The sequence below is a fragment of the Limulus polyphemus genome, unplaced genomic scaffold, assembly GCF_000517525.1.
Source record: "Limulus polyphemus unplaced genomic scaffold, Limulus_polyphemus-2.1.2 Scaffold711, whole genome shotgun sequence".
NCBI classification, from domain to species: Eukaryota; Metazoa; Arthropoda; class Merostomata; order Xiphosura; family Limulidae; genus Limulus; species Limulus polyphemus.
Window position 1 is genome coordinate 385,879 of NW_013666321.1, and position 13,271 is coordinate 399,149.

The 13,271-nt window shown below is 33.2% G+C and overlaps 1 protein-coding gene across 1 annotated transcript in view; it reads left to right on the forward strand.

Moving 5' to 3' along the window:
* The first annotated feature begins 88 nt into the window (after positions 1–88).
* Positions 89–13,271, forward strand: part of LOC106460109 (ecto-NOX disulfide-thiol exchanger 2-like) — a 48,121-nt gene continuing 34,938 nt past the window's right edge. Inside the window, exons 1-3 of the mRNA XM_022386752.1 lie at positions 89–221; positions 2,959–3,111; positions 8,008–8,181. Of these exons, the coding sequence (XP_022242460.1) occupies positions 2,967–3,111; positions 8,008–8,181 (319 nt within the window). The 5' untranslated portion in view covers positions 89–221; positions 2,959–2,966. The remainder of the gene's footprint in view (positions 222–2,958; positions 3,112–8,007; positions 8,182–13,271) is intronic.

Sequence of the window (13,271 nt, forward strand, 5' to 3'; positions counted from 1 at the left end):
TGCCATTATATATTATTTTCGCAGCGTCATCTACATTATTTTAAAAGTTTTTATATGTAAGAAGGCAGCACTGTAGTTTATATTATAATAACATAAAAGTGTAGGTTGAATGAAAAGTATAAAGCTGGTTACAAGAATTAAAGGCCTTGCATTAAATTAATAATTGTGTTATAACTATACGTGTTTTGTGATACACGTTTTAAGTAACACCAGTTTGAAAGGTAAAAAGTATAACATATAATAATTTGTAACTTTTAAGAAAATTAGCAAATGTATACTATTACTACTAGGCCTAACTAAGTTCTCTCAGTTTGTGAAAATCTGAAATATTAATAATAATATATCCTGTATATTGTATTGGATGGATAATTGTCTGACTCACAAACACAACTTCCTAAGTGTTACTATTACTACTACTAGTAATATTCGTGTTAAATGAGTTAATAATGTTTCTGTTAGTGTTACTACTATATAATCTATATACTAAAACTCTGAGATTGTTTGTGTGTGTGCTTGTCTGTAATTAAATATAGCATAGAAAAAACAACAATAAAATGGACCTACAATATTATTGACTATTTGCAAATAGTAACTATGGAGACGAGGTAATAAAATAAAAATCAAGTTGAGAACAACAACAACAACATTTTATAAACGCAAACCTCTCACCAAGCATTGGCTATTATATTATTTCCCTGTCAATGTTCCCATCTTCATTAAAAGGCATAAGATGACAACAGTCAAATATCTTTTCTTGAATTATGAATAACATGAATGGATTGAAATGTTTGATTAAATCATCTCAAAATAAACCTTCATTTTGGTGCAATATTGAAATTAGCTTGAATTCTTCATAGCATCTGAATAGTGGTTGATCCAACGGGTCATGGTGGTCAAGTATAGTATATTAGTTATTACTTGGGAAGTATGACACCACGAGTATGAGATTGAGAGGGTGTAATTGTGATTGCCCATCTTTCTCACAATATGAGTATTATTATTAATAATGATATTATTAGACTTAATTTTATAGTCAAAAAACATCTTTAGGAAATAACAAGGCTAAGAAAAATGACAAATGCTAGTTTGTTTATCTATTAGTGTCCAAAAATATCAAAATCTTGTTGAATCCGATTTTTTACTTCAGTTTCTAAGACTAAACCTGCTAATCTCTGATTAACATTTACTTTAGTATATAACCCTTGATATTGGGCAAAAAGCCCCATCTGTACTGCATATGGCAGATGTAGTATGATTAACATAATATTCTTCTTTGTTTTCACATACAAGTTTTTAGAATTAGTACCAAATCTATATTAATGATAATAATACGTGAAGTTGATAGCAGAAACCTAAGATATATACAAAGGGTCTGTGTTGGTCTATCGAGGCAGTCCTATCCACTTCAATATTAGGATTACTTAAATTTTAATTACACTGTTTATAGACACAATGGGACTGGAAGCATTTAAGGGAGGACTTGATGAGTATTTAGAGAGTCAGGACTGGATAAAGACAGACAGATGTTTGATGAAATGAATGGGACAACCACAACAGGCCAAGGAAACCTTTGTTGCCAGTGGCAGTCTGTTACTCTGAAGTCCAGATAGTCCAAACATGTTTTTATTGATAAAATGTTAAATTGATTGTATGGTTAAATTTGTGAAAGTTTATGACAAAAATACCCCAGGATATGACCTAAAAAGTTGTGAATTCTCATGGATGGATGGATAATGTTTATCATCATTTAATTATCACAAGTGCCATCCTCCCATAGCTGGTTTTGACCAATTGAGTCTAATGGTAGAGTTGAGGTGAACACATAAGGTACAGTCTGAATGAGCCCCAAACACACTACACATATTGGCTATCTAGTCACTTGTGTTCCATTACTTAGACAGCAATGTACCAATTATGTCCATCCCTGCAACTCAAATTTGGCTTCTATGACTCTTCCATTTTCCTATATGGGTGAAGGATATACCTTGAATGAGAAGAGATGTGGTCCTCCACGAGAGTGCCTCCATGGAGACCCTGCCATTGTTGGTTACACCCCATGTGCATCACTTGGATGCTTTCTGAAGGGTGCTCATCTAGGTAAATTTTGCACACATCCCTCCATCATATCAATGTGGGATTCTTGCTAAACTGTGTGTAGAGGTGAGTTACTATCTCAGAAGTTAACATTTTCCTTACCTGAAAATTTATTTCCAATAGATACTGACCACAGCACACATTCCCATCCGTCCTCCTTACTTCCGGTGCACAGTTTCTTACCTCGTCAGAGAATGAAGGTTCACCAGTACAAATACATAGGTGCATGGAGTTATGTTGCTCTCCTGATGAAGTCATTATGCCATGGTACAATTCGTGTAAAATCACATGAAGTTAGGTAAAAGTTGCTCACCTTATCTAATAAAAGATATTGACCTATTGGGATAGGTTCAGAGGAGGGCTACTAGAATGATCCTTATAGAGATAACTTATGATTTCTTAACTTATTTTCTATTTAGAATGGAAGGGTAATAGATGAACTTGTTAAAGTTTCAATAATTATTCAGTGAATCAATCGGATAAAGGCCCATTATTTCTTTCTGGTATATTCTGAAGGTAATAGGATAAAAGGACAAAAGTTTAAGACCATTTAGTGAGGAGTTGTGGAGACCAGCAATTTACATGGGTTTAAGAAGATAATCAATGGTTTTCTGGTTTATACCTTTACCTTTGTCAAAGGTTGGTGTGCCAGTACAGTTTTGAAGGACCTAATGGTCCTTTGTTGTTTGAATGTGTTATGGTCAACAGTTTCAATTATATATGAAATTGTACATAAAATTGAAGATTTTCATCATAACTTACAGTACAGTTTAAATTTTGTAAGATGTTTAAATCTTCTATAAAATAAAGCTAAATTGTAGGGTGAACTTTAATTAGTAACTTACCATGTTTGTATGCTTGTAGCGTCAGCCATGGCCCAAACTGAAAATCAACAGACAAGTGGACAAGGAACTGTGCAATTTATGATCGATCCAACAAATAATGATGCTCCACTAGAGTTTAACATGAATAAAAATAAACCACTTATCACCAGTGCTGATCAAGGAGATGGCTACTGTAAGTAGGTTATATGCTGCACAATTTTCTTATAGATGTTATACACTTTGTTAGGTAATGTAGTCTTGTACAGATAAACTGACAAAATACAGGATATGTTAATTATTTTACCAGGAATGAGAATATTACTGACAAAGATTGTGGAAGATGTGTTATATTTTGTTTCTATTATCTGCTTCAGATTGAGAGAAATAGGTAGAAAAACAGAAACTGAAGCTATGTAATAAAGGTAGCTTTTAAGTTTCTTGAGAAAAGTGTTTAGTGACTTATTATCTTCGTACCCAAATATGTTCATCATGACAGTTTGTAGAGATTTCCATGTTTGAGTGAACCAACTAAACTATTTTCACTAGCTCTTGGTTGTTCTAAAATTAATTTGGGGTAAAATATTTTATTTTTTACAAATTAACTTTGGGTTATTATCCATATATACAGTATGTAGTCATGGGTAGCAATTTATTTGTATAAGGATGTGTGTGTGTGTGTCTGTAGCAGGAATTGTACATGATCTTGGCTTGCTTGACTTATTTTTTTTCACTGCATTCTAGAAGTGCCAGCTTGTACATGTAGTACAATACAGAATACTGACCTAGCATCATATGGTTGTCATGTTTACTGATTGGAGAAATTAAGTTACATGTGGGGCGACTCTTCTAAAATGGAAATTTGGATTTGATCAGTTTTGTGGTATATTATGTTTAGGCACTTAGTAATTTAGCACTGCATGGAAAAAGGTGTACTTTGTGTTTGAGAAGGTGTATAGGAATTACTGATGTTTTGTAGATGTGTCTATGGCCCAGTTGCATTATAAATAAATTATAAATGTCTTGCATTAGTCTGTGCTGCCAACCTTTGGTACAATTATAGTAGTTTATGAAGAGTTGCAAATAAAATATGGATTTATGCAAATAAATTAGATTAAAAGAAAAATCTGCCATACCTGTATATAAAAACATGAGCTATTGAAAATGTAGTTACATCCAAATATACATAAAGTTAAAGAAAATAACAGATTTAAATGGATATAAAAAAAATTATTGTTTAATTAATATTAGACTTGGAGAATGTAGAAAAATAAGTTGTATTGACAGCTAGAATAGTATATTAAAAACAGATATGAAAAAAAATGTATATTGATCTTATTAAAGTGTTTTAGCTGAAATCATGATAAAAACTATTAGTTTTTGATTGGATATATAGATGAAAAATGTTTTTGTAAAACTAAGTATACAAGCAAAGAAAAAACTTTTCAATAAAGGAAGTAAATGTAGGGATGGTTAATTCTAATCCTTCAAAAATAAATAAACAAGAAAGTTGGAATGTCATTGTTTTTGAAGGATTGATAATAGCCATCCCTAAATTTACTTCCTTTTTTGAAATTTTTTTTCTTTACTTTTTTTTTAATGCAGTGTTTCAATAGACATAGGAAGGTTGTATTTATAACCAAGTTCTAAATACAGTGAGGTTCCAACTTTAATATTTATTGTTTATTTACTATTGGTTGGCAATTTTTGTTTCACCCTGTACTTAAGCCTTTTAAAGGAACAACAAATTTCTGTAAGAAAGTTAACTTCAAAGGATAATGATAACATCATTTACACTAGAATTACTACTACTTATTAATTATAGTTAGAAAAGTGGATACTCTGTTTGAAACTATGTCACCTCAGTAAAATTGGTTAATGCCATTGTTCTGGATTTTGAGTTATCTTGTAATAAAAAAGAAACAGAAGAAAGAACAACAAGAAATTCAAACTTTTTGCTGTGATATTTACAGACATTTCCAGAACTTGTGACTCAGTCATTACATAAGTATTGTTATAAAAGGAAACACTATATAGTATTGTAAAGTTCTGATGATCTGTTGAGGAGATATTTAAAATACCATTTTGATGAACAATCCGAGCCATCCCTACATAGGCAGTGCCACCACCTGCCTGATTATTTTAGCCAAGAGCTTCCAATAAGTACAAAAATATAATCAGTATTTTTACAGAAGATGAAAATTAGTATAGTGTTGATACAATTGCTTGGTCATACATCTTTAGACCCCCATCTTAGTAGCTAAAGGTGAATAATTAGTTTAAGTAACTAAAATATATACAAAGCAACTAGAACTAAACCATTACATGCTAAACAAACAAACAAAAACTGTGAATGTGTACAGTAAAGTGAATAGAATAAAATTACATATTTAATTGTAAAAACATTAGATAATATATAACAAAGAGATATTTATATGAAATACAAATTAAAATAAGGGATTAAAACATGTTAACAGTTATAAAACAAGATGACATATGTCAAAAAACATACAATGTTACTACAGTGACATATCACTTATAGACATGTGTATAAACTTTTCAATTACTGATAATGAATGGTGTTTTTTATTAGTATGCCATTCTCTGATGTAGTTTAATTTCAATAATCCACAATGTTAAGGTGCTAAACTTAAGAATCATCATTAATGATTATGATCATTCAAGAATTTTTTTTCTGTACTAAGTAAGGAGAGTTTTAGAAGAGTTTGCTTAGATTAGCATGACTAATTTGTAAATTTAATCAGTTTGAATTTCTGACTATTCTAGCAGTTTACCTAAGGTAGGCTTAGTTTTGTATGTTTATGAAAAGGAGTGGGCCTAAAGAGTGGTGCCATTTTGTGCAATGTGTATACTGAAAGTAAGGGATTCTGATTATTCTAGCAGTTTACCTAAGGTAGGCTTAGTTTTGTATGTTTATGAAAAAGAGTGGGCCTAGAGAGTGGTGCCATTTTGTGCGATGTGTATACTGAAAGTAAGGGATTACGACAGAACCATTAGTTTTGGGGCACCACTGAGAGAATGGCTTTTGGTGTTGTTTTTGTTTTTGGCACACTACCTCAGCTTCATGCTAGAAAAAAATTGTGTTAGCAGTGAACTGTTTTGCATAGTTGCAAATTTAGTATTCTGTGTTTAACTAGAAAGTGAAGCATTGGCTTAGATGCTGCTCATTGAGTTAGTTCATTCTGATTATGAGCCTGAACTTTGAGTTACTTTTCTTTAATCAATTATTCAAAATCTTGGTAATCAAGAAGACAGAACAAGTTCAATATCATATGTTTAGAATATACAATCTTTCCATATAAAAATTCCAAATATATGATATTGAACCAACTATATGCATGTAGAAGAGACAGAACAGGAGTTAAACCAAGATCTTTTTCTTATGGAGATGAGCCACAGAACTACAATACAAAGCCCTGGGTTACACTCCTTTATATATACTTCATGCTACTGAATGCTATATAAATAAATTTGGATCTTGAGGGTTAACTCAGTAACTATTTAACAGCCATGCCTTTAGCAACTGAATAATTATTTTCAAACACATTGTTATTGGGCTAATGCTGTAATTATACTCAAGTAATCCCTAGCTAATTCTTCATATTGTTATACTATTGTTTTTGTATTTCATAGGACCACTTTATTGGAACCCTAATCTCACTAAAATATCTTTTTCATTATGTATTCAAACTAAAAGTACACAATGCATTGTCTAACCAGTATTACACAAATAAATGCATTTTAACACATATATATATCTTATTTTAGATTATATCAAACATAATGAAATCATCATAAAAATATAAAACATTATAACCTTTTCCTGCTTTTAGTCAGTTGAAATTGGATACATGACTTGGTGATAAAAATGAATCGTAACATTATGTTGAGTTTACGCTGCATTAAGATCTAGTTTCAAACAGTTGTAATTCAGAAAATTTGTTTAATGTGAGACTGCTTTGATTAATAATTTTAGATTATGCCATGTTTCAAAAGACTATACTAGATTTTCAATATAAAGCAGTCTTGTTTTCTAAGTTTTATGTTTAATTTGGCACTTAAATACAATATAACATATTATTAACATTGCTATTCATATATAAGTATGTATGAATATTACACTATGTGAATAGCATGAACATCTTATCTTATTTCTGTTTTCTCAGTAAAGTTTTTCATTATTTCAGTTGCCTTCTTTGCCTCTTTCTGACCAACTTCTATAAGAACATTTGTATAAATATTTAGGTTTAGCCCTGTTAGAATGATATTTTCTCTTGTTCAATATTTACTTTCTTCCTCTAGATTTTCATCTTTTTTTTTTCCCTAGTCTTATTTCTTTTTAGTTGACTGATAATTTCTGATACTTATTGGTCTTTTGCTTTTTCTCCTTTTTTAAATCTTCTTATGATTTACAAACTCCAGTGGTGTTTTATCCATCTTTGTTTTTTATTTTTCTTCAATTTTGACATCCTTTTCAATTAGTTTTCTCATTATGTAAATTTTTTTCCATATTATCTGTATACTGCTCTCAGAAATGATATTTTAAGCTTTCCCACTTCTAACATGATGGTGGCATTTTGACTTTTAAAAGAACATGTAGTCATCAATGCATAATGGGGACAGTGTATTAGATACAGGGAATTAAATAAACCAGAATTTACATATTTTATACAAATTACCAATAAACAAACTTACTGTTAATAATAATTATGACTTAGTTTAAACCTTACCCACAATTAAAATTGAAATTGTCAAAACTTCACAGTAATAAGAAACATGTACAAATGATACTTGTTATATATTTAAAAAAAAATTAAGTACCAAAATATATTAATTGAAGGTATTTACTGCCTATACTTCTGAAAAATCATTTGGTTGTTTGTTTTGTTTCTTGTTTTTATCAGATTGACAAGTAAAGAAAAGATATATAATACAACCAAACATAACAAGAAACAATGCAAATCCTTAAAATTTTTACTTTGTATAAAACAATAAGAAAGAAATCAAAAACTGTATATAAAAAGGGAATTTCAGTAATATTCTCTACCTTTTGTGTATTCTAACTCTTTAGCATCAAAAAACAGTGAAGGATTATCTTCAAATGCTGGCCATGGTGTAGGAGAGCAAGTGCAAGAAGATGAACTAAGAAGAGACCATGGACGAGGCAAAAATAGAGGATGGGGCAGAAGAGGAGGACGAGGAAGATTTCGTGATAGAGATCGGGGGATGGTAAAAGAAAGAAAAGGTGTACATTCTTATGGTTAATGTACAAAATTTAAACAGTCATTTTCAAATGGGCAGGAATTGTTTTTCAAAATGTTTTGTAAAGTATAAAAATGTTGAAGTTATTATTTTATCAGTTTTTATTTTTTTGCAAAAATGTGATTTTTGTTAATGCAAGTTCACAAAATTTCAAACATTTTTAGCTTCAAAACAAGACAAATAGTATTTCACAATAATTCAATAATTTTTTTAGTACAGTATTTATAATTGTACTCACTCACTTAATCCTACTTTTAATGAGTTGATAAGTGATGACACTAAAAATTGATAAGCAATGAGCCCAAGGCAGTGTCACTTTTTTTTTAAATTAGTTTCTGATATGGTACTTAGCTCTGCTCACAAGATTAGCTATTCTCATTCAGTGCTGCCTTCTATATGCGACCATTTTCTTTGCGCATGCCACAAGCTTTGTGGACCCCCTTGTTGGAACTAGTACATTCCAACGAGTGTCTCATGGAAGTCATCATGCATCATCTATTAACCAATAGTAGCAAAATATGCTCAGTTGATGAACGTGACTCCCTCTACACTCTTCTACCAAACCTTTACTTCCAAGGTTGGCAGAAGGTGTGAACACCAGAGAAGTGGAGAGGAAGGGTAGGAAGTACCTATTGGAAATCAGTGACTACTTGGGAGCTCATTTGTTGGATTTTCTTATTCACAGCTCCACTTTTGTCAAGAATCAATGGGTGACAAAGATTCTTTCAGAGATTCGTTCTCACGTTTCTTTCCCCACCTCCCATTTCTCCTCACCCCATTTCCTGTCCTCCTCATCAAGATCTCTTGACTCACCAACGTCTGTTAGAGGCGGTTCAGAATTTGCTTTTGTTGTGTGATATCGAACTGGTTCACCATCCCTTCAAGGGGTTTTACTCCCATCTTTTCGTGGTCCCCAAGAAAACTGGGAATTGATGACTGGTCATCGATTTATTGCACTCTCCAGGTTCACTATGGAGTCCTTTCTCACCCTGAGATGAGCGTTTTCCCCAGAATTGTGGATGAATAACAAAAATAGATATTTCCAATGCATATTTCCACATTGCAATAGCCCTTCAATCCCATCTTTATTTTCGGTTAGTTCATCTCCGGGTGGTTTACCAATTTTGGGCTCTCCCTTTGGACTTGCTTCAGCTCCATACGTGTTTTGTCCTGTTGTTCATACTTTGGGGCTGCGGTTTCATCATTACATGGACAACTAGCTACTTCTAGCTCATTCCAAGCAGGAGTTCACCAATCACACTTGTTAACTTTTTTCTGTGGGAGCTCGAGTGGGCTGGGTGATAAAAATGGAGAAGTCAGTGCTTCGCCCCAACCAATACTTAGTGCATTTGGGGGTCTTCTTTGACACCAACATCAGTTCTATGGAACTTTTAGTTCACCGTGCTCTCTCGTTTTGGTCACTTACTGCTCCAAAGGTTCTCTCACTTTTGGGGATGTGGTCTTCTATGACTGCATTGGTCCCCCTCAGTTGTGCCCATATGAAATCCCTGCAGTGAACACTTCAAGAACATTGGAACCTTGCACAGGATCCTCTTTCCACCACCATTTAGTAGCTCAACAAAGCCCATATGTCGACAGTTGTGCCACTTCTTCCCCTGCATCCGGATGTCTATCTGTTCATGGAAACTTCTTTCAGGGATGGGGGCTTGGGTCGATCACCATAAAGCTTTGAGACATTGATCTGTAGACGAACTTGTCTTGCATATCAATATTATCAAACTTCTGGCAGCTCATCAGATGGTATCTCACATTCTTTCTCTTGCCCGTCACTGTCTGATGATGATTCATTCTGACAACTCTATGGTGGTGACTCATATCAACCAGAGACCTTTGTTTCTGGAACTAGGATCTTCTATACTGGGCTCAGGCACATCACATTTGTCTTCTCGCGTGTTATGTGCCAGCTGCTTTCAATCTGCTAGCAGATCGTCTTTCAAGTCCAGGCCAACTCTATCCCATGGAGTGGTAATTAGATCCGATCATATTCAGAGACCTTTGCCTCCTATGTGGTTCTCCCCAATTGGATGCATTTGCCACCAGTCTCAATACAAAGTTGCCCCTTTTTTGGTCGCATGTCCCACAGGCTCTGGCTGTCGATGCCTTCAGCCAGGATTGGTCTCACAAATACCTTTATGTGTACTCTCCCAATAGTTTGCTTCATCTAGTGATTTCTCTGGTACACTCCGCTCCTCGTCGGGTTCTCCTGATTGCACCTCAGTGGCCAGCACAACTCTGGTTTCCAAGGCACACAGTGTCTGCTCCTCTCACCACCTGTCTCTCTTCCACTGTTTCCCTCCCTTCTGCATCAACCTCAAGCCCCTGCTTTTCATCCCATTCTCCCTGTCCTGCATCTTCATGCCTGGCTTTTGTGGCTAGGAGATCAGGCTTCACTTGTCGAGTTGCCTCCATGGTAGATACTTCCATTTGTCCATCTTCCATGGAATTTTACCAGTGCAAGCTTTCAATGGCTTGGGTAGCAGAATTTCTCACCTGGTTTTTCAACCATGGGTCTTTGATCTCTTTGATTTTTGGATATAGGGCAGCACTTTCCCATTCCTTCTGTTTCTCCAGGTACTGTAGGGTTTTTATTTCCCCCTGTTTTCAATATGCTGGATTCAGAGGCCTTCCAGGTGTCCTCCCCTTCTGGATTAAGACATTTATGTGGTCCTCCATACCCTGACTCTAACTCTGTTTGAACCACTTTCCTTGTGTTCTTTGTTTCATTTGTCCCTTAAGACCTATTTCCTTCTCCTTTTGGTCTAAGGACATCGCTGATTTGATTTATTTGCCATTGACATTTCTCCTTTATCTTGAATGTTCCTTTCTCCCCAAGACTGTGGCAGCTCAAGAAGGTTGTTCCTCTTTTTCTCCTATTTCCCTACCTTCTATCTCCCATCTTTACCCTCGTCCAGACCCCAATAGACTGTTGTGTTTTGTGAGGGCCCTATAGCGTTATATTGCACCCTGAATGAGTTTCACTAACAAATTGGCTATAACCATTCAGTTGAGAGTAGGGTAGTGGTGTTCTGCTGGTGTAGATGCAACTTATTTGTAAATAGTAATAATGTATGTACACATATAGTGTATTATAACTGAATTGAGACTGTATTTTACAAAATACTGGTCCACTAGAGCACAGCCAAGACATGTCACTTTGTAAAGGCCAGTTTTATATTCTTGTATCTGGTAACATGAGTGCGCTTGTGCCTCATCATTGCAACTTCTGTAATGTTAGTCAAGCATGGTTTAAAGGTTAATAAAATATAAATAATGAATATATAAATGTATAATATTTTGAGATGTAAGCTATTTAGAATAAACATTTGTGTTTTTGTCTTATAATTTGCAGTCATTCTAGAACAAAAAAAAAACACAATTTATATCTATATCCTAATTGTTTTATGGTGGTTACAAAGTCTGTGAAATTGACCAAACCCATAGAGAGATACAATAGTGAAAATAACAGATAAAATATATTTTTTTTTCTATAGAAAATGTTTGATAATTATTTGGAGGTTATAATGATTTCAAATGTGAAATTTGAAAATTTTCTTATGCATAGAAGTATTTTTAATGTTAAAATAAAATTACTTTGCATGCTGAATAGTCAAATGTTTGAAAAAAATGCACGAGAAAAACATTATTTAAAAAATCTTAAACTTAATAAAACATCTGATATTTTGTGTACAAAAGCCTTGTTATGTTTACTGATAATCTGCAAAATTTCATGAAGATATGCTTGCTGTATTAAAAGTTATAGCATGAAAAAAAACTATAACAACCACAAAATGGTTACAAGGTTGGTCCCTGGGACCGGGCCTATAGTGAAAGCGTTAATACTCAGTACATGGTATATTAGCTGCAACAATATTTATAACAGCAGTGATTTTATATTTTCAGAGCATCATCAAATTATAGTGTGGGTTGAGCTCTAGCCTGCTAATAATTGAGATTTACCATCTTGAAGTATATCTAACAAATGATAACACATCTGGTATTTCTCTACTCTTCACTGAAACATGTGGTTAACCTTATTATAGTTATTAACAATTTTTCTTAACATAATGAGCCAATCATAATGTTTTAAAATATCTAATGATTAATGCCAATTGATTTAAACATTAATGTAACACCAGTAAATACATTTCATATGTAAATCCTGAATTTTATAGTGTAACACTGTTAATTATCTTTTAAGACTTGATGTCACTTTCTGAAATAAAACTAAAATATGCAAGTTGTTCATATATTAAATACATTTTGTAAAGATACAGCAATACCCTCACAGACACTTGAAGCAGTGCAATCTGAATGTTTAGTTAGTGTATGCTAACAAAATTCAGCTCATATTTGTAATGTTTTCTTTGACCTGTTGATGATGTGCTCATCCTTTAAAGGCTTCAGTTTTGCTTACTGTTTTTTGTCTTAAAGAACATTTATGGAATTAAAAAAGACTAATATTTTTGTGAAGGTACCATTTATGTCTTATTGTCTCTTGTTTTTGTGGAATAATTTTCATGACCGACCAAACCATTGTCACACAAACAATTTTTGTGAACTTATCATTAGATAATTTCATAATAGTCTTATCTGATCATGCATCTTGACTTTTTCATTTCATAACATGGAAATATTAATGTCTTGAAACTTAGATGTGTATATATATATGTATATAACTTAGCAGCATACAATTAAAAGCTGCTTTGAGCTTTTAATATATTTCCTAAATAAACATAATTTTAACATATGAGATGATACCAAGTGACACAAAATGTTGTAAGGCAGTAACATATTTGTGAGAGAACCTGTCAACAGTGCACAGACAGTTGTCTTCCTTCGAGTCAGCAGTTTAAAAAATAAATAAATACGTAAAAATAATACTATTAAAAGTTGGTAGCAGGTGTTGCCAGCCAGTTGTCATATATATATATATATATATATATATATATACACACTGCGTCGTACCGTACACTCCGTCCGTTCGGACCGTACAGCGAGAGACTATTTAGTCGGTCCTCCACTACCTGACTACTAACTCGTTGTTACGAACCT